Here is a 21,434-nt window from a genome sequence, read left to right as displayed (position 1 = left end):
CAAAAGTATTTCATAATTTTCACCGTTCCATAATCTCCCAAAATAAGGCCTTCTATTAACACCTGTTCAGTTGTCTGATGCATTTAGAAGAAGTATTTTTATATTACCTCCAAATTTCTGGGCAGAAATTTTCAATGTTTGTTGAGCAATGCATTTCAAATTAGGTGAAATGTCACAAGATTTGCTCGTTTTTCCTGCTTCAAAATGTTTTCAAAACACACATGGAATAAATGCATTATAGATAAAACAACTATTGAGGAAGGAGGCTATTTCCTGCATCTAACAAGTGTAGAAAGCATCTTTGATATCACTTTCGTTCTCAGAAAGTTTGATTTAAGGATGTCTTTACCTGTAAAATGTGTGCTGAATTAAGAGAGATTGTGCTCAGCTAAGGGAGACTGAAAACTAAACTAACTGGAAACATTTGAAGATAAGAGGATTCAGCAGCAGTGTTAGAAACACTAATGAAGACAGGGATTTCTAGTATAGGCAGAGGACCTGACTTTAGAACGCTGTGCCCAAAAGAGTTCACCTAGGTGTCCCTCACAGTGCAAAAAGCAGGATTCAGAAAGTCACAGAACTGTTGAGGCACCTCTGGAGATCAGCTAGTCCAGCCTTCAAAGCAGGGTCAGGTAAAGCAGGTTGTTCAGAACTGCATCCAGTCTGGTTTTGGATATCTCCAAAGATGGAGACTCCACAACCTCCCCTGGCAACCTGGGCTGGTGTTTTACCACCCTCACAGTAAAAAGTGGGAGGGCTTTAATGTTTCAGTGGATTTGGTCTGTATTTCTGTTTGGTTCTATTGCTTCTTGTTCCTTCACTGGACACCACCAAGAACAACCTACCTTCTTTACTCTGTTCCCATCAGGTATTTATACACAAAGATACTTCTGACACCTTCTCCAGGCTTAACAGTCCCAGGTCTCTCAGCCTCTTATTAAATGACAAAAACTCCAGTCCCTTAATAATCTTGGTGTCCCTTTGACAGCCTAGCTCAGTATGCCCATGTCTCTCTTGCCCTGGAGAGCCCAGAACTGGACTTTGCACTCCAGATGTGTCTCATCAGTGCAGAGAAGAGGGGAGAATCAACTCCTTCCACACAACTAGCTCGCATTCAACTTGTTTTCCACCAGAACCCCAGGTCTTTTTATCCAAAGTTGCTTTCCAGCTCTTCAGCCTCCAGATACATGGAGTTATTCCTCCCTAGATTGCAGGGCTTGGTGCTTACCTTTGTTGAGCTTCATGAGATTCCTGTTTGGTAATTTCTCCAGCCTGTTGAGTGCCCTCTGAATAGCAGCACCAGCTGCATCAATCACTCTTCACATTTTTTTTATCACCTGCAAACTTGCCAACTGGCCTCCAGCTCAACTCTGTGATGCTGCTCCTAAACCTTTCAGCCCAGCAGGTCAACCAACTTTAAGTCTACCTCCCTGACCACTTATCTAGGCCATTATTCATCAATTTGCCAATGAGGATGTTACAATCATCAAGTGGATGTTACGCTTCAGCAAGTGTTGAAAGCCTTGCTGAAGTGAACATAAACATCAATTGCTCTTCCCTCATCCGTCATGCTAGCTATTTCATCACAGAAGGCTGTCAGGTTAGTCAGGTATCATTTCCCTTTCATAAATCAACTCTGACTACTCTAAATCACCTTTTTGTCCTCAGCGTGTTTGCAAATGGTTTCCAGGATTATTTGTTCCATTTCTTTCCCATGGGTAAAGATGAAGCTGACCAGTTTGTAGCTAGTTGCTTTGAATGACTTCTGGAGGAGCACAGTTGGCCAGTTAAGCTGTCTGCACAGCAGCAGCAAACCATTTCTATATTCATCTCAGCAATCTGCTGTACACATGCACAGAGATTGCACTGCAAATTCCTTATCTCTCTAATTATATCTATTACAAAAAGCAGCTTTTGAAAGTAGAGAGGACATTTTAATGAATTCTCAGTGTTTCTTATGCTTTTCATATCTGAAAATGTGTGTCAGAAGCATGATGTTGTATAAGATCTTCAGCAATCCAAGTATTTTACTTGGTTTTGCTTAACAGCTATTAGTCATGATAGACATGACCCCTTATTCCTTGACAGTAATCATTTTCAGAGGTAGTACCTTATCTATCATTGCAAACAACAGAAAAGTGGATCTGTGCTGATTTTCTGTGCTAAAGAGATTTACCTTACTGAAAAATAAAGAAATTAAGAGTGACCTTTTTTAAATAGAAATTCTGTTTGAATTTACAGTCTGAGGATGTCAATGAGGGAACTTGTATAAGGACAGGTAAGGTCTTTTATTAGACTTTCATCAGAGTAGAGAAAGTAGGCAGGAGCATTTCTGTGGAATTGTTAATGGCAAGATGTAGTTTTAGACTATGCTAGATCATAGCTAAAACCAAGACAGGGAGAAGGTCAGATCACTATTGATTACCAGCAAGCTTGAAGATTTCTTCCATACTCTCCATAGAAGATTTCAGTGAGCTCTAAATACCTGGCAAGTTTACACAAGGGATATTAGTATTTCTGAGCCTTCTGAAGAACAAAGACTTGGCCTGAAATTCTACCTTTTTGAGATTCTGTGTTCTCTTAAAATCTTCATTAGTGCTATCAAGTGAGTTTACCAGTGAATTACTGATTAGTATAGTCTGAAATTATTACATTAGAGGACATTATGAAAGTATTAGAACCTTTGAAAAGACCATTCTGCACAAAATGAATGGGGAAAGGAGCTGACTTACTGCATACTGGGACTCTTCATTAGGGACTGTATTAATAGGACAAGGGGTAATGGGTTTAAACTTAAACAGGGGAAGTTCAGGTTAGAAATAAGGAAGAAGTTCTTTACTGTGAGGGTGGTGAGGCACTGAAAAAAAGGTTGCTCAAAAAAGTGGTAAATGCTCCATCCCTGGCAGTGTTCAAGGCCAGGCTGGACAGAGCCTTGGGCGACATAGTCTAGTGTGAGGCATCCCTGCCCATAGCCGGAGGGCTAGAACTGGATGATCTTAAGGTCCTTTCCAACCCATTCTATGATTCTATATTGGAAAAAGGCTTCATTTCAGCATCGATACAGCTTGTACCTCAGTTATTACTTGGTAGCGGGGGAGGTCAACAGTGAGTATTCGGTAACTTACTGAGCTGGACCATCAGCTCTAGTCAGACAAAAAAATTGAGGGCCTTTGCTGGATGGGATTTTGCTGTGTTGTACAGAACACACCAGCTCTATGTTATCTCTCCATCAGCGTTGCTTTGAAAATGTGCAAGATGTGTTCTCTTACCTGCAGTAACCCTATCTTTGGGGGCATTTGATTTAGACCTGATACAAGATTCACCTGCAGTAACCATGGAAGTAAGTCATGTCGAAGCCTGCTTCACAGTTGAGGCTCCCTAACACAGCTGCAGTAAATAAGGCTTGGAAAGGGCTCCTCTCTCAGGTGCTCAGTAGTTACTGCTTCAGTGGTTTGGTTTCGCTAAAACACTTTTCTTGAGTGGTTTCCTGAGGATAGTTGTTAGTTATTTTTTCCCTTTTTTCCTGGTGAACAAGTTTGAGTCATCTTTATTTCAAGTGAGTAAAATAAGCTCATATGGGATGAGGTGTTAAAGGGTGTTGATGCTGATTAATTGTCTGTGTATGAATATTATTTTCTAGGAATATGCTGAACTTTGTGGTTCGAATAAGTAACATTAGTTATAGGTGACTTTAAAAAGTATTCATTTGGAGTTCTTGGCACAGGTTAAGTTTAGGGGGCTTTACATTTCTGTACATTGACTGGTACATTTCCTCGAAAAAATAAGCCAAGGGATTGATTATTTTCTGAAATGGGTTTGCTATTTGTTGAGTTGCTATGTGCATATCAGAGATTGCTGCTGCGTTTTTATTCCAATTATTTCTGATGTAATTTGGAGTTTTAAAACTGTCACAGTCTGTAATGTGCCACAGTTAGAATAACACTTGTATCTGAATTCTTCACATAAAGGAAAATGGGGCTTCTTGAATGGTTTTGTTTGTTATGGGACTTCCACTGTTACATCCTTTATCTGTTTTCCCTGTATTCCTAAAAGTCTCCTGATACCTTCTACTTTCTTAACTCCTTAATTTTGGAGAGAAATGATTATGAGGAAATCTGTCTACAGAAAGTTGACTTTTATTGTATGAAAATAACTTGTGATCCCTAATATCCCACTTGAAACATATGCAAAAGAGCCAAATACTTCCCATGCCTTATAAATCAGGGAATGTTCAGATATTCTTATCAGTGTCTTGATGTCTTGTAATCTTGAGTGTTTGGGTTGGCAATTTTGTGTTAGCCCAGCAGGGTAATTGCTTTGTGGAAAATATACCTCAGTTTTCATAACATAGTCTATAGTTTTGTTACAAATATATGCATCTGCTCTGAAAGTGAACTGTTCTCCTCTTCTCCATATAAAGAAACTATTTTTTTCCTCCTCATGATTCTTTTAACTGTTCTTGGAAATGTGTTACCAAATTATCTATTTCCACTTCTCTCATACAGACAGTGAATTATCATTGAAGAGCACAGAGTGCATGATGAGCTTGTTTGGTCACAGAAAAGTAATGAATATGGAAATAAGAAGTGCTATTAGAGAACCCTTGTTGTGTGCTCCTTGTCCTCCCACACCAGTTTTGTCCTTGTTACGTTGAATATCTTGGATTTTGAGGTTAAGTCTTCAGTAAGGAATATCCTTTCTGTGCTTGGGGGCTTCTGTTTGTCATTGGAAAAGGCCTTTGCAGTAGAAAGAGAGAATGATTTATTGGGCAAAGTGTTATTGTATAAGGAAATACTACATGTGTAATTCTACAAACAGGAAGTAATGTAACTCCTAACAGTGAGAAAACGTGGCCTGAGGGGAGTATGAAAATAGACATTGCTTGTTCAGTTGGATTATTTTTGTATTGTCAAATTACTTGGAATGGTAGGAATAACAAACTCTGGGGGAGAATGGGAGAGGTGTGAGAAAGAAAAAGGTAAGAAATGACTTGTAGGAATACCAAGGACTTGCACAGCTGGAGTTTTCCCAAATAACATCAAGTTCCCTTTGGCCAACGATGTGATTCTCAGTGGCAATTTATGCCTGAGATGAATCCTAAGGATGAATTTTAGAGAAAGCTTTGGCAAAGAGGCATCCCAAAAGAATTCACAAAGGCTTTTTAGTGAGAAAGAGGTGGTAGAGCTTGGTCTCACTGCCTCCTTCCCATTTGTGTAGAGTTCAGCATGACGAGATGACTCTTCTGTGTGTTACCTTAGAGATGTGGCCAAGGAACTTACAGGTAGTACTAAGAGGTAATAATACCATTGTTTTGAGGAGGCAGTGGAGAGATGTTTGGATGTGAGGGATAGAAAGCACATGGCAATGTAACAGAAGTCCCAGTTAAGAAGTCTGCAGTAGTCCCCAGTACCTAATATATAGGATTAAATACAGATGTGAGAGTGGAAACACGAAGTAGTGATTGAATGCATCAGGGGCAAAGCTCTGTGCTTTGAAGCAGGAACTGCCTCTCATACATCCAGACAACTATTTACTCCATGTACTGCCAGATGTGTTGTCTTTGTTGGAGTTGAAACTCTGCAAAATAGAGCCCAAGCCTGAAAAACATGACAAAATAACAGAGTTAGCTTTGATCTGGAAAAAAAACTGAGATACTAGAGTTGTGTAATAAAAATACCTCTTTCTGAACTGACAGTGGGGCACAAATGAAGTGCTGAGGTGTTACGATTTTTAAATAACTTGGGATGACTTTGGGAGAGTTGCGTCTGGTTTTAATAGACAATTTCTGTCTATTGGTGGGCAGAAGGAGTGAAAAAGCAGTCAAAAGAGCAGTGAATTATAGCTGGACTTAGAGCTAAGAGAGATGAAAGAAGATGTTAAAAAAAAAAAAAAAAGTTTGGAGGGCCAACTGTGAAATCAGTAGGGCCTGTTAAGCACTTTGGCTTTTAGTATGAGCAGAAGCTGCTTGATCCTGTGACCGCAAGTGTACAAGGTCTGCTCCAAGCATTCACTACCTGCAGCCTTCGTATGGTGGCACCGCACTCCAGGCCAGACTGGTGTGGTTGCAACCCTTTTGCTTCCTCTGTTGCAAGTAGTTGTTAAGTGAAAGTATTTCACGCCGAGAACAGGCTGCTGCTCTGAGTGTGACTGTAAAATATTTACCTTTGGAGTTTTAAAATGTGCCTTTTTAACCACCACCACAACAAAGTCAAAGCATTTGATGTGTTCACTGCTGTGTTGTGTCATAGCCATCAGCTTACTGATACAAGAGTAGATTAGTTCAAGTGAAATCTTTCGGCCTCATACAACTGGGCACGAGGTTTTAAGTATCAAATGTAATTTCAGAGAGCAAATGAGCATAAAGCTTCTGTGCATCCTATGCACCGTAAGTCAAGTGTTGTTTGTAAATAAGAAAGCTGTTCGAAAAAATCAATGTTTGCAGAAAAGCTGTCATTTAATAATGTCAGTTGCTGCAGTTTCGTGTACGGAGGACTGAAGAGAGGCTGAGCGTTAACAATGTGGACTCTTGGCTGCCTTTGCTCTCCGTGTTGTACTCTTGTCACCTATTGCCAATGTAATCCAGAGGCTCATGGAAGGAGAATGTCTCTGCCTGGGATCTCAGGTTCGGGTGGCAGTAGACAGTAGCGGACTTGTGCTCTTTGGAGGGTACACTTCTTCAAGAAAGGTGTGAAAACTGCATTTAAAGGTTAAACTAGAAGAACGTGAGAACCTAATGGGTTGGGATGAAGTTTCTGTTTCCTCCGCCGCCATCCTTTCTCCTCGGTGCAGCCGAAGGGGGGAGCCCTCGGTCCGGGCAGGCCCCGCGCTTGGGCGGAGGGACGGGAGAAACAAACCAGGCACCTCCGTTCCGTACCCAGCTCCCGGTTCAAGGTCAGGGCTGTGTAAACTGCTGCACAAAGGCTCCTTTCAGCAGCTGGCGCACCGGCTTCGCGGCCTCCCGCACAATCCCCCATTCATGCGGTGACCCCCGCGGGGCCAGGCGTGCGCGACCCTCACCCCGGGGAGCCGCCACAGAGCCCGGTCCCTGCTGTGGGCCCATCCCGAGAGCTGCGCAGGGCGGGCGGGCAGCTGCCCAGCGGGGCCAGCGGCAGCGGACCGCCCGTCGTCGCCCGCTTCGCAAAGCCGCCGGAGCCCCGGCACTGACCGGTAGGCCCCGCCCCTCACGGTAGTATTTACATATTACCCGCCCAGCTGGAATTTCATTGGCGGAGACGGTTTCGGTCGGCGTGGCTGATTGGTGCTTCTCGCCGCAGCTCATTTGCATGTGGCGGTGCGGGGCGCCCGGCAGACCTGCGGCGGAGAAGTTGAGTCGGAGCCGCCGCGAAGTGTCCCGCCGAGCCCGCCCCGCGGTCCCCGCGCCCTGCCTGGCGGCCTCTCGCTCCCCGCTGCCGCCCCACCGAGCCTGAAGATGGCTGAAGGCAGCGTCCCTGCGGGATGGAGGTAGCCGGCCCTCGGCGGAGCCGGCGTGCGGGGAAGGCTCCTGCTCGCTGTGCTGCAAATTCTCCCGCGCCGCTGGTGTGGCGGGTGGCTCTGGGTCGGTAGGAGCAGAAGTGATCTGCGCCAGGCTCACCTTTCGTGCTCTTCGCCGTTGGCTTAACCCGTCTTTCCTATGGCTGGGATATACAGCTCTACTCTGAAGACCCTGGAGGATTTAACTTTGGACTCTGGTTATGGGGCAGGGGATTCCTGCAGGTCCCTTAGTCTCTCCTCTTCCAAGTCCAACTCCCAAGCCTTCACCTCTTCTCAGCACAGAGGCAACTGGTGGTACTACTCGGGCTCCATGAACAGTAGGAATAACAGCTGGGATACCGTGAACACTGTTCTGCCGGAAGACCCCGAGGTCGCAGATATCTTTTCCAAGTGTCCTAAGCTGCCGGATCTAGAGGAATACCCTTGGACTGATGAAGACATTGGAAAAATACTCCGAAAAGGGAAGGGAGATGGCAACACCAGAACCTTTTCTCAGGAAGCTGTCAGGCGGCTCTCGCAGTTACTGAGGCGCGCCTTGATCAGGGTCTCCAGGGAAGCTCAGCGGCTCAGCGTGATGCACTCCAAGTGCACCAGGTTTGAGGTGCAGAGTGCTATCAAGCTCATCCAGAGCTGGTCGCTGTCAGAAAGCTGTGTCTTGGCCACCGTCAAGGCTCTCTCTCTGTACAGCATGAGTGCTGGAGATGGACTGAGGAAAGGTAAATCAGCCAGATGTGGCCTCACCTTCTCAGTGGGGAGGTTTTTCAGGTGGATGGTGGACACCAGGATCTCAGTTAGGATCCATGAATATGCAGCCATCTCTTTAACCGCCTGCATGGAAAACCTTGTAGAAGAGATTAAAGCTAGGGTTTTGGCAAGTCAGAGCCCAGATGGTGGAGGAGGGGAGATCTCAGCTGAAATCTTGGAGATGGTTATCAACAATGATGCTGAACTTTGGGGAGTGCTGCAACCTTACGAGCATCTCATCTGTGGGAAAAACGCTAATGGTAAGATCCAGCTTTTACCATATCTAGTCTTCATACCAGTAAAATTTACGATGATCATTGATCCCTATGGGTTTGGGGGTTTGTTGGGGTTTTTTCTTTTCCTCTGAATTGCATCTTGGTTGTGGTTTGTGTGTGTGTGTGTGTAAAGCAGACATGATGGTGTTACCAGGCAAGAAGGATCCTGATTTATTCTTAAGATGTACCAGTTAGAAAAGGTGCAGAGGCTGTGGGAAACCAAGCCCTGTTGTCCTAACAAATGTCTCTTGACTTTCTCCCAGCTGCTGTTTTGAGCATTTTTACTCTAACTGGCGTGTAAACACACTTCTCCGTAACCATTAGATGAAAATTGCTTTACAAGCAGCTCTTCATAAAATACCATTGTTTTTAAACAAAATTTAGATTGTAGCGAGTCTCCTGTAATTTCAGTATAAAGAGGTTAATCTCACAAACAGCCTGGAGAGGAAAAACAACATTCATTTATTGTGGTAGTAAAATTCAGTTTCTGAGCAAAAACTCGTAACTACACAGAAGTGTTACTTTAGACTTCCTTCTAGTTTAGCAGAAACCTGTGTTGTAATTACACTTGTGCAACAAACAAGAGCCTGTGCTTGGCTTGCCAAAGCGAGTATGCGGGCTGGTGCCTCAGTAATGAGAATAACATAGCATTAAGGTACTTACCTCTGTAATTTGTTTAGAAAGCAGCCTTTTTGAACAGTTAAGCAAATAAGCAGATAGAGGAATGTTGGCGTCTGCCTGTGAGACTGAGGGGCAGTTTGGAAGGTTTAAGTCATGACAGCTCTGCTCAGGAGCTGCGCTGCTTATTTTGCATTGTCACACTGAGGAGTGCCGTGTATTTTCCATGGAAAACTTGGAGAAGTGTTCAATTTGGAAAACTGTTCTGTGCACCACACACAGCTGCATGACTTCTGCTGTAACCTCGTTGTTACGGTCAGATATTCCATGCATAATACCTTTATGATTTAATTCCATAAACCCTAGTGGCTTGGTCCTCTTCAAAAGATAAGCTCTTGGTGAAAATTAGTTAAAGGAGAGGATTTCCTGAGGAACAAATATACTTTAGGCGTATTTGTACTGAAATGCTTTGTCAGAGAAGGGCTGACTCTTCTCCTTGGGTGCATTGATTTCCTGCACTTATCCTAGACCAAAGCAGAAACATCGTGATGCAGATGACTAGTGGATAGGTGCAGGGACTGACCCCATGGGTCAGCCTGGTTTAAATTACAACGTAAGAGGATGGCTGCTCTTATGGTGCTCGCAAAATCTCTCTGTGTACTCTATATGCCCTCAGTCTACTGTCAGTGTTACTAAAGGTATGTGAAATAAATGTGAAGAGCCCTTTGGGATGTGCTCTTGGCACTGGTACAAGACATAACTGTAACTTTCAAAGTCGGAGACATCTACTTTTTTAACTACAAGTTCTTAAGACTATAGAGGTATGAGGATGGCTTGTCCTCTGCCAAAACACTTGTCAGAATTCTTTGTATACTATGGGAGTACTTGTCACCAGGTCCAAAAAGAGGACTCAGTTCCCTCTCTTCTCCCTATTTAGGGAAGCTGGAGTAAAATGGTGTTGTTCTGTATAGTAAAACACACACCTCTCTGCTCATTGCTTCTGCCACACAGGTTCTGTGTGTAAAATGGAGAGGAAGTCAGTCCTTCAGTGCCTTTTTTTCTTCAGAGAAATCTTGGGAAAATGGCAGTGATTGAATGGAAGCTGGTGTTCAATGGGGACAAGAGTGACAGTGCAGGGAAATGCTTATAAATATTCAAACCACCAAATGGTCAGTTATGATAACGGCTGCGGAGTGTCATACCCAGCAGTTGCTGGCCACAGAAGGATTGGCTTCTGTTGCCTCTTTTGTTGTCCTTGTCTTTCAGATCAATTCTGTCGATAATTGAATGCATTTTTTAAGTCTGAAAATTGAATAAACCCCCACATGAAGGTATCCTGTGATCTCCTGTGACAGTCTGTCACTAGTATTTTACCTGACACAAGTCAGTGAATCTTCTAAATGGCTTTTCTTGCAGTTGTAAGACCACAAATGGTTTTATCGGGATGCAAAAAAGCTTGAAATAACTTCTTTATTCTTCTCCCCATAGGAATTGTAAATGAGGAGCATTCACATCATGCTCCTCAGTGCTTTCAAATGATCTTGTCTTTTACATTAATTTAAATCTGAGGTAGATCTAGTGGTAAAATAACTGGCTATATTCCAGTATAAGGAAAAGGAAAACTTGCTTTACTGTCATTTTTATGTCTTTTCTAGTAAGAAAATTTTAATGGAGTGTTTGTAAATTGTGAACTTGGCATGTATTTGTTGGGTTTTGTTTTATAGCACCGAGTTTGATGTTAGAGATAAAAAGCACTTAGAGGTTAAGTTCTAACTCCAGTCAAGCATTACAATCTCTGGATGAAATCCACGGCAGCGTACTATACAGAAGATTGCACTGGATTATCATAATGGGCCTTTCTGGCATTATGATCTATTGGATATAATTTTCATTATTAGATCAGGATAGTGTGCTGCTTTGGCATCTAAGAAACAGTAAGTAAATATATAAATCTTCATCAAATCTCCAAGAGACTGAGGTTTAGACCTGTATTTCTTCAGTGACTTAATCTCCCATCAAGACCATATAGTCCGGTCACTACTCTGAAGGCTTTGGAGGCTGAAAGCTTAATATTCTGTATTGCAACAAATGTGTTTACCCTTCACACACCAGGTGTTGATTCAGACTTTAAAACTCTACATGCTTAAGGGGAATTTTAATATTATTTTCAAGTAAATAATAACTTGTGGCTTATTTATTCACCCTTTGTGTGAAGCTGTTCTTTAATTGACTGCTGCTTCCAAGAGACATTTTCTGCTTCAGTGTGAGTTCTGGCTTCACACTTGGGACTCAGTCTCTGCCTTGAGAAGGATGAAGGAACTGAGATGATGGAACATCATCTGAGCTTCTGGCCCAAAGGAGTTCTGTAAAGCTCTTTGGGTGTGTTAATGCCTCCGAGAACAAAGTGGTTTTAGACAGGGTCTAGGTGAGATGTTGCAAAAATAATGCGATGGAAAGCTTGAAAGAAAATGAAACAACATCAGCAAAAATGATAAGCAGCTACTGAACAGCATTCCCAGTGGAAGGTAAAAAACAAAGTCCTATCAATATGGAGATACAGGATGTGCATTGCTTTGATACAACTAAAGTAGATAATGCATCTGGTAGTTTCACAGGGATTTTGAGACATGCTAATTTGAAATAGCCTATTCATTTAAAATGTTTACTGGGAGATGGGGGAAAATACAAACTTAATTTGGGAATGTGATACTTTTGCTTGATGTTCCTGTGTTTGGTGTTAGAATCTGAACTGTCAGCACTGCAAATCCATTCTGATGTTACTGCCCTATTAACTGCAGCACTTACATTGTACTTAACTATGGGGTTATTGCCAAACACTCCTGCGACAGCCAGTTCACCTGCTGGGCTATTTAATGCATCAGCACATCCTGGTGCTCTGTAGATGTAAGTGTTGACAGATGTGTTTGTGGGGAGGAAAGAAAAGGGCGGGGGAGGGAGAATTTAACTTGGTAGCACTGTTTCTTCACGTTCTTCTGAAAAACCTGAAGTTCTGTGTGTACAAACTAATCCAGAAATCAGCTGTTTGCTTGTAGAAACAAAGGCTGAAAGAAGCTCTATTTGTGTCTTGAGGCATTTTTCTTAGAGAGAGGTTGAGGGGGAATATGTGATCTTTACTCAGGGTGGGAGGGAATGATTTGAACTCCATAAAATTAGACCGGGAATGAATTTTGTCCTCTGATGCTACACACTGTGGCACACCCTGTCAAGTGTGGACTTTGGATTTAGTATCACAACCTAATCCCATTTTCTCTTCTATTTCTCACTGATAGAGGTTAAAAATTACATCTGTTTTTTAATACTGAGGATTTTTAAACTGTGCCATTCTAAAAAGTCATTTTTCTAGTTACCAAAATGATCTGAAATGATTATTTTAGTGTAGTCATGGTACTGTACTGAAATCCAGCACAGGGAAAAAAAAATGTATGGCATTTCAATAACTTAGACTGTCCTTTTGTTATCTGAACTGAACAAACTGGTGTGCTCATAAAGAGCCTCATCAATTTTAATAAGCTATCAGCTCCACAACTATTCAGGGGAAAAACTACATGTTGGAAGGGGGGGCATTTTGGGGAAGAGAACTGCAAATGCAATCAATAAACCAAGTGGAGTAGAAATAGAAGGCAAGTACAGCAGTGCCACAGATGGTTTGTGAATCATTTAAAACCATATACTAAACAAGTGCCTCTGTCTTCTGTGTTGGCATATCTGAAGCTGTCATTTGAAGCAATATTGCTTTCTGGGGATTCCTGGGCAGGGCTGATAGACCTACGTGCAGGTTTCCATGTGAGATGAGTTGCTTGTAGCTCTGATCCCGTTCAAACTATGGCTTCGTTCACCTCTGCAAATGTACCCCCAGCATACCTTGTGTGCTTCTACTCCTACATGTTCAAGGGCTTAGATTTATATCCACAAACCCACAGGGACAAATTCTTTAAACCTAAATGTTAGTGCTTGTATATACATGCTTACCTCTTCTACAAAGGCAAACCACTAGGTGCACAATTAGAAATACAAACATCTGCAGATATTCATCTTGCTTATGTTAAAGGGTAGATCAAGTAAAGCTAAAATGCTTCCCCCATCCCATCCCCCTCATAGTGGGCTTTATGTGTGTATATATGTTTTACGTAGTGATTATAAGCGCAAACTTCATTAATGAAGCTATAATGCTGCCTTAAATGCCTTCAAATTGCTGATATTACACCATGGTAATAGAATTTGTATCCTTTCAGTTGGTTACGGTGAAGTGCTGAAACTCCTTCAGTGTATAGCCATTAGTAGCAAATGCTGATATTTGGATTTCAAGTGGAGTATCAGTGATGGCTTAACCCTGTGAAACTGTGGAGCTAGGCCTGGGAAGAAGGAACCTCTTGCAGAGAAAAGTCTGTGACCTGTTGTGTCAAGGCTGAAGTCAGTTATTACTGCTAATGCAAGGGTTTTGAACAGAACAAATACATTGGAGGCCAGGACAGAATTTTATCCTTGGTATGTAGAGCCCTAAGTTCCAGCAGTGTTTTGGGGTTTTAATATCTATTTATTCATTTTTCAGGCTGACTTTTCTGAACTTAGCCACCAGAGTGGAGATTTTTCCTTTGCACCCCATCTAATTTCTTATGCGATTTGAAGCCTGAACTCATCTGATCTGGTTGTTGGTGAACTTCCCTAACTTATCTCAAGCTTTACAAATAGCGTCTTCTTTCCTGAAACAGTGCATGGATGTTGTATATGTTCTAGTTGGTTTGAAATCTTAAATCCTACCTTATTTGGGCTATTCCAAAGCTAACTGCAATAGTATCATAGAGTGGCAGTGAATTTTGAATAAACTGTGTTTCGATAATGGGGTTGAGATGGAAGATTTCTTTACAGTGAAAAATCTTGTTTGGGTAGTTATGTTGTTGTCACGTTCTCATGTTGTAATGATTTATTTCTGCTGATGTACCTGATATGATTCAATTGGTTCAGTTAATGGCCCGTTTAGAGCTTCCTTCCTTATCTGTTTCGTTTTTTTTTGTCCCTTTCCGTAGCTTGGTATTGTAGCATATGAGTATGCAACACTGCAAGGGAAATGTTTAATCTTATAAAGCCCTCTGTATGAAATCTAAGTAAACTACTAGAAATGCTTACTTAAAATAGACTATAGAATTCACTTATGGGCTTAGGACTCAAGCATTTAAATAACTTTGGACAGAATTGAAGCTCAAAAGTGCCTGCTTGGGAGCTTAATCGCAGGATCTTCATGGTGATCAAAAGGAGTGGTTGAAGGAGGTGATCCTGCCCCTCTATTCTGCTCTCATGAGACCCCACATAGAGCACTGTGTGCATTTCTAGTGTACTCAACATAAAAAGGACATGGAACTGTTGGAATAAATCCAGAGGAGGCCATGAGGATGATCAGGGGCTGGAGCACCTCCTGTATGAAGACAGGCTGAGAACATTGGGCACTTGAGCCTGGAGAAGAGAAGCTGTGTGGAGACCTCAGAACAGCCCTGAGCCCCCTTCAGTGTCTGAAGGAGGCCTACATGAGTGCTGGAGAGGGACTCTTCATCAGGGACTGTCGTGATAGGTCAAGGGGTGATGGGTTTAAACTTAAACAGGTGAAGTTCAGGTTGGAGATAAGGAAGAAGTTCTTTACTGTGAGGGTGGAGAGGCACAGGAATGGGTTGCCCAGGGAAACCGTGAATGCTCCATCCCTGGCAGTGTTCAAGGCCAGGTTGGACAGAGCCTTGGGTGACATGGTTTAGTGTGAGGTGTCCCTGCCCATGGCAGGGGGTTGGAGCTGGATGATCTTAAGGCCCTTTCCAGCCCTAACTATTCTATGATTCTGTGAAGTGCTTTACTGTGAGGGTGGTGAGGCCCTGAAACAGGTTGCTGAGAGAACTGGTAAATGCTCCATCCCTGGCAATGTTCAAGGCCAGGCTGGACAGAGCCTTGGGTGACATGGTCTAGTATGAGGCATCCCTGCCCATGGCGGGGGGTTGGAACCAGATGATCTTAAGGTCCTTCCCAACCCAGACCATTCTGTGATTCTGTAAACTGCAAAAATAAGGCTAAAGGTTATATTAATCCTGTGATCTTCACCAAGTCAATATGTTGTCCTTTCTTTCAGTGAACTGTAACATGAACAGGTGTTTATCTTGAGCAGTTTGTCCGTTGTGCCAGCAGAATTCAAATGAAGAGAAACAGGCTTCTAAACACAGTAAACCCACTAGATACTGACAGTGCCCCGCAAATCCCTCGGCAGTCTTTATTCTTCATGTTTAGTAACAAGATCAAAACAATTCTTCATTTACATTTTAGCCTTCATTTTGCATTTAGTCAGTACTAAGTTTTCAAAGCAATATATGCGGTCCCTGTTTCTAAACGTTTTCACATTGTTCCAGGCTCAGGACTTTGCAATTTCACACTCTGGACACTAAGAAAAACTTCTCTCATTGACTAAATTCAACTCCAGCAGCAGTCAGCAGAAGAAAATGTCTGTTTGCTCCCATTGAACTATGAGAATTCAAGCTTATGAACCAAGTAATTTCTGATGCTGCTCTTGTTTCAATAGGATTCATTTACATGTTGTTTTGAACTTAAGTGCCTAACGTGGCATTTGGTTAAATTGAAGTAAGCCTGAGGCAATGGCAAAGCCAGTACAATGGGTGGCTTCGTGTTTTCTTAATTTACAAATTGGGACAAAAATATTTCAACAGAACTGATTCCTTCCCTTACAGAACAAGAGATATGTTAAAACCAAACTGTCGGACCTTGTTGAGGCATCTAAGTCAATTTAAGGATTCAAAGTTGTATATTTCTGAGTGAGGAGAGCCTTTTAAATGGAGTTGTCTTCTTGGCCTTATCACAGGAAAACAATAATAGACAGAGGAAGGGTGCACAGATGCTGAAAGGTTTGTTCCTTTCACCCAAACACATCCAAACTTGCTTTCTGACTTAGGTCACAAACCAAGCTGGAGCTGTGAGCTCATTCTGGTCCCTGGGAAAGGTTTGACTACAGCGGGTGTGACTTGGTACGCTTGGCAACTGGAGGAAGGAGAGACCAGGGCTGGGACAGGCCAGCTGTGGGCAGGGCATGGCTCAGGGTTGCTTGTCACCCTGTAATTACAGTGTCTGTCTGCTGCCTGCTAGGGTGGTGGTGGCAGCTTTTGTGAGCATGGTATATGTGGGATAGAATTAATAGTGTGAAAGGAACTTGTGAGGCAAGGGTAAGCTGTAACTGCTGCCGTCTTCTGCAGTGGAAACTGAGAATCAGTCCTTTCAATTCAAGTTAAATGGAATCTGAGCTAGAAAATCCTTTTCTGTCAAAACCTACTTGCTTCTGTCTTACTTACAGATGAAAGTCCCCTAGAATTGTAAACTTCCTCCTCAGCTGCTCAAGGCCTGTTACTTAATGATGTGATTTCTTTAACTGTAGTCCAGCTGAAGGTTTTTGTGGTGGTCTTCTAGGAGGCAGTTGTTTGGATTGGTCTTTACTATGATCTTAACATGAAACAGTTCTTTGAAATACATTCAGGAGAGATGAGTTTGTGGACTGTAACCTGTGAGAATCACTAAACCAGGTCACAGGGGTTGCTGTGAACGTGCTTACCTTCTTCCTGTTGACCAAGCAAAAACTGTCTGGTGTCCTTCGTACAGGTTTGACCCAGACAACTCATAGGTTAGTTGTGAGCCTGAGCACTTGTCCATCTTGTTCTGTTTGTTTAATTATTATGCCTGGACCATTTCTTCCTTAGAACTTGTTTGATGTTCACTGAGCACTTAACCTGCTTCACATCTGAATTGAGCAAAATAGTAGCTTCTGGAGGACGCTGAAAGGGTTCATTCAGTCATCTGTGTGAAGCACTTTCAGGGTGTGGGGTGACAGGGACAGAAGAAGGCAAACCATCTTCTCAGTCATCTTGGGGAAGTATGCATGGATGTATTTCACATGGGGCTTTCTTCCTACACTACCTGTGCTGTCTCACACTGAGAATGTGCATCTCTACTTGTTTGCTTATCTTGTGCACAACTAACAACTCAGCTATTTGATAAGTTTGTGAACATGAAGTCTAAGCCCTGATTATTTTTTAATTATTATTTTATATTAAACAAAATAAAGCGAGAGAAGTGTCTAAGTGACCAACAGGACACTTCTTGCAGTGTTACAGGGTCACAGCATTCATTAGGAGACCGCAGTTGGCTTTCTCTGTCCAAAAGATGGAAAAGTCTTGACATAAGCAAAAAAGAGGGAAAAACTGGAAAATGTGCTTAAGTAATTGCTGTAGTTTTTGTGTAGCAACACCAACATGCTTGAGTTAAGAGTTATTTGTGCTATAATCATGGGCTACAGACTAAGAACTGAAGCCAAATAAACATTTCAGGCCAGCTTTTCAGCTCGTGCATATAGATTTATAACAACTGATAAATTTGCTCTGGGGCTTTGCAAGATCAAAGGAACTGTTGTTTATTGTATTTTGGGGATGAGAGGAAAGGAACACTATGGAAAACATAATCTGCTTGTCCCATTCTTTAGTGTTTATACCGTTAGGGTCCATGTTGGGTACTTCTATTGCTTCTCATTCCTAGCCCAGTCTGTACTTTGTTGCCTGGGACCTGGAGAATAAAGAAGAAAATATGACTGTGTGTTTATGCTGAGACTTGGACATTAAGAAGATAAAAATGCAGAGGCATAATTATCTAGTATTTTCTTGATCCTATATAATTCTGTCTTTTCCTGCTTAGTTCCAAGATGACAGTGAAAAGATTTTCTTCTAATATTTACATTGTCTTGCTTGTGAATAAAGCATGTTACTGTTGCAGCGGAAGGGCAAGAGCTGAATGTTGGCAAGCATCTAAAGCAGGGAATTAGGCCAGTTTCACCTCATATTCTTCAAACTTTTGGGGTTTTGATGTTTTTGTTTGCTTTATTTAAATGACTGCCCAATACTTGATGCAGCACAGACTCCTGTCAAAACTAGTAGGATCATAGAATCATGGAATGGTTTGGGTTGGAAGGGGCCTTAAAATCATCTAGTTCCAAACCCCTGCCATGGGCAGGGACACCTTCCACTAGACCAGGTTGCTCCAAGCCCCATCTGACCTGGCTGTGAACACTTCAGGGATGGAGCATTTGCCACTTCTTTTAGCAGCCTGTGCCAGTGCATCACCACCCTCATAGTTAAGAATTTCTTCCTTGTATCTAACGTAAATCTCCCCTGTTTCAGCCTGAGCCCATCACCCCTTGTCCTGTCGCTACAGTCCCTGATGAAGAGTCCCTCCCCAGCATCCTTGTAGGTGCTCTTTCAGGTACTGCAAGCTGCTCTGAGGTCTCCATACGGCTTCTCTTCTCCAGGCTGAACAGCCCCAACTTTCTCAGCCTGTCTTAATATGGGAGTAGATGGAAGCAAAACCCCACTTTTCTAGTTGCTTTTAGGCAGTTTGCTCATCTTAAGCTTTGATTCCACTTGGATGATCCACTGATGATCCTGCAGATTCTTTTAACCTGAACCAGTGCATATCTTGGCATTCTCTGATGGGTGAGGAATTAGTGTGAGGACACTGCTGAGGCTTGTGAGGAGCAGGTGAGGTGTTCCTGTGGTGGGAAACACACATGCGGAAGTGGAGAGCACCCCTCTGTGCACCAGGAGCTGGAGCATGACTTCAGAGTTGTCTTTTTGGAGTATTTTATTCTGTACTAAGTTTGGGAAGAATCAGTAACACAAGTCACAAGAAATATTTAATGGCCTGGTGCAACCTGTGAGTTTGTTCTTGGAAGAGCTCATCTTTCTGCCTCAAAAGTGGTTGAGAGGCTTCCTTTTCATCTCTTTCATTTTTTTTGTGCTGTTTCCTGAGATAATACCACAAAGCTGCCCAAAACCTTGGGGATGGATGGATGTTGTAATAATATATAATGAAATGTACTTCCTCTGTGGGGGTGGCTATAATTTCTGCTTAATTGCTCATTGAATTTCTGCTCTTTGGTTTGAATGATATCTTTCCTCCACCCCCTACCCTGCTTTGTGCTCAACTTCCACTGGCAGTTTTGTTTAGTCTAGAGATCATAAAAGTGCCTCTGGAGTTGAACTGATACAGCTTCATCATGGTCTTAGTATGGTTTCTGGTACTTATATCAAATTTATAAGGTGTCTTTGGATGTTTTCGCTGAAGTGATAATTGAGCTTAGAGTGGAGGCAAGAAGATGGAAAACTCTAATAGTAGCAACCAAGACATACCATCTTTATTGCTTTTAATAAGCCATATCACACTGTGTCAATATATAAAGGCTTCTAAAGCTTGTCTATTATTTTGTTTTTCAAGAAGTGTTATCAAAAGTTCTGCAATATAGTTGGAAATTTTGACTTGAATTTCACTTTTGCTTGAACTTAGAAGATGCTTGAAGGTTATGACAGTGGGATCATCAAGTAGGAAATGGTCAGAATTGATGCCAATGAACTATGACTGAAAGCAGGCTCAGGATCCATGGAAGAAGTGCTGCTTACCTGAAAGCTGCATCTTGCTGGACTGAAAGGAACCATTTCCGTTAGGTTTATTGGGGTTTTACTCAGTATCCAGGTTTGTTTATGGTGTAGGTAGAAGAGAAAGGCAAAGAGTCTAGAGAATGAATCAGAATTGTGAACTAGGCTCAAGGGGGGGGGGGGGGGAAATGCAGTTGCTTATTGACCAGTGTTGAGAGACCAGAGAGTTTCATTATGGAATATAGCAGTGGCTGATGGATTTTTAGTCTGTAATTCCTTACAATAGCAAAGAAATGATTTTGCTTATCAGAAAAGACTGGATTTTTTTCTGAAGCAGTTGCCTGGGTTTTTTGTCTGAAATCACTTGGATTGAGGCCACGTGTTTGAGGAAGTTTTGTTTTAGTACTTTGTAATAAACTTAAGGGCTTTATGCCTTAGGGTGGGAGAAGCTTTGATGGTGACTGTTCACTCCATGGAAAAAATGGATATCTTGTCATGTGTGCTGGGAGACAGGTGGGATTTAAAGCATCTATACATGGAGGTAGTTTTGTAGCTGCACCGGTGAGTGTGATATGGGTGACTGGCATGTTCTTGTTATTATTAATTCCATGAAAAAGGTGTGTCCTTCCCCCATTACCCCCCCCATTCTCTCAGGGCAACGCCAGATGCAGAGTCTCTCATTAAAGCCACAGGAGGAAGATTCATGTTTAACACTACATTTCCCAATGGAAAACAACCCTGGAATTATTTCTGGAACCTTTTTCTGGTGTGTATAATCTCTGGTCTCATATTTTTGTTGCTGACATGTGGAAATGCTGCTTTCAGCCTAGGTTGTTTTGTGGGATGATGTATGTGCTGCACATCAATACATTTGGGGAAGGGACTGTTTTGCTTTGGTTTTGAACATTCCCAGTGACCTGTGACCTGCTGGCATTGGGTGATAAAACAGTGTGAATTTTCTTCTACCTTGACAGCCGTTCAGAGCATCATTTTCCTTTTATAGCATGATGCTGTATGTGCTGTATGCGTAAGGGGGTGTGATTGTGGTTTTTTATGTTCATTGCAGAAGGCCAGAGCTTCCCCAAGGCAAGCGCAATTTATACATTAAAATGAATCGAATTTATTAGCATGAAGGTAACTCTTGCCATAGAGCCAAGTTAGTGTATATGTTATGGAAGAAGATCCTAAATTGGCACAGGGCATTTGGCCTACCACCATCTGCAAAGCCTGCACTCCAATTTTCTGCTGTTGCCATGGGCTGCAGACTCAGACAGGAAATCATGGTAGGATGGGAAAGGGTCCAAAATACACACAGCTAGTATAAGGTTTGCAGTTAAAAGCGAGGCAGAGAACAGACTATCTGTTCTGCTGAACAGGCAGCGCAGAGTGAAACTGGCCCAAGTGTTTGCGCGCGCGCACTTTAAATGTCCTTTTATATTTTATATGCCTTCTTTTTTTTAAAGCTTGAATTTTTTCCATGTAAAGTAACATGCATCACTTCAAATGATCCATTTATATACGAGGGGCCTGATTCAACCCTCACTGAATTGGCCACGCTGGTCTGAAAGAAGACTAAATCAGCAGAGAATCGGGCCCCTGGCACACATGAAGTAACCGCATGGAGTTTTGTCTTGGCATGTCAAATGTGTCTTTTCCTGGACTTGCCACCACTCAGAGCTTTGGCTTGGGGCACAGGGCCTGGGTTCTGTGGACTAGTCAAACATACGGAGTTCAGTGTATAGCCCTAGGAAGCTGTGTCTCGTCTGTCAAGGGACAAGAATGCAGATGGCTTTCGGTTAGCGGAGCTCGATCACTTTCTAGCACTGTACCA

General features: G+C 42.5%; 1 protein-coding gene across 3 annotated transcripts in view; it reads left to right on the top strand.

Moving 5' to 3' along the window:
- Positions 1 to 21,434, top strand: part of ABTB2 (ankyrin repeat and BTB domain containing 2) — a 166,063-nt gene that overhangs the window by 16,259 nt on the left and 128,370 nt on the right. Inside the window, exon 1 of one of the 3 annotated variants that reach the window (XM_062621951.1) lies at positions 3,499 to 3,556. The exons of 1 other annotated variant lie outside the window; for it this stretch is intronic. Coding sequence is in view for 1 of the 2 variants with exons in the window: in XM_062621948.1 (XP_062477932.1) it covers positions 7,631 to 8,495 (865 nt within the window). In the remaining variant the exon portion in view is untranslated. Of the gene's footprint in view, positions 1 to 3,498; positions 3,557 to 7,317; positions 8,496 to 21,434 lie in introns of those variants that run through there. One more of the 3 variants, XM_062621948.1, reaches the window with a different exon arrangement.

Source organism: Pezoporus occidentalis, unplaced genomic scaffold, assembly GCF_034315485.1.
Source record: "Pezoporus occidentalis ecotype Australia unplaced genomic scaffold, CSIRO_AGI_Poc_V1 ctg236, whole genome shotgun sequence".
NCBI classification, from domain to species: Eukaryota; Metazoa; Chordata; class Aves; order Psittaciformes; family Psittacidae; genus Pezoporus; species Pezoporus occidentalis.
This window is presented reverse-complemented; position numbering and strand designations above follow the sequence as displayed.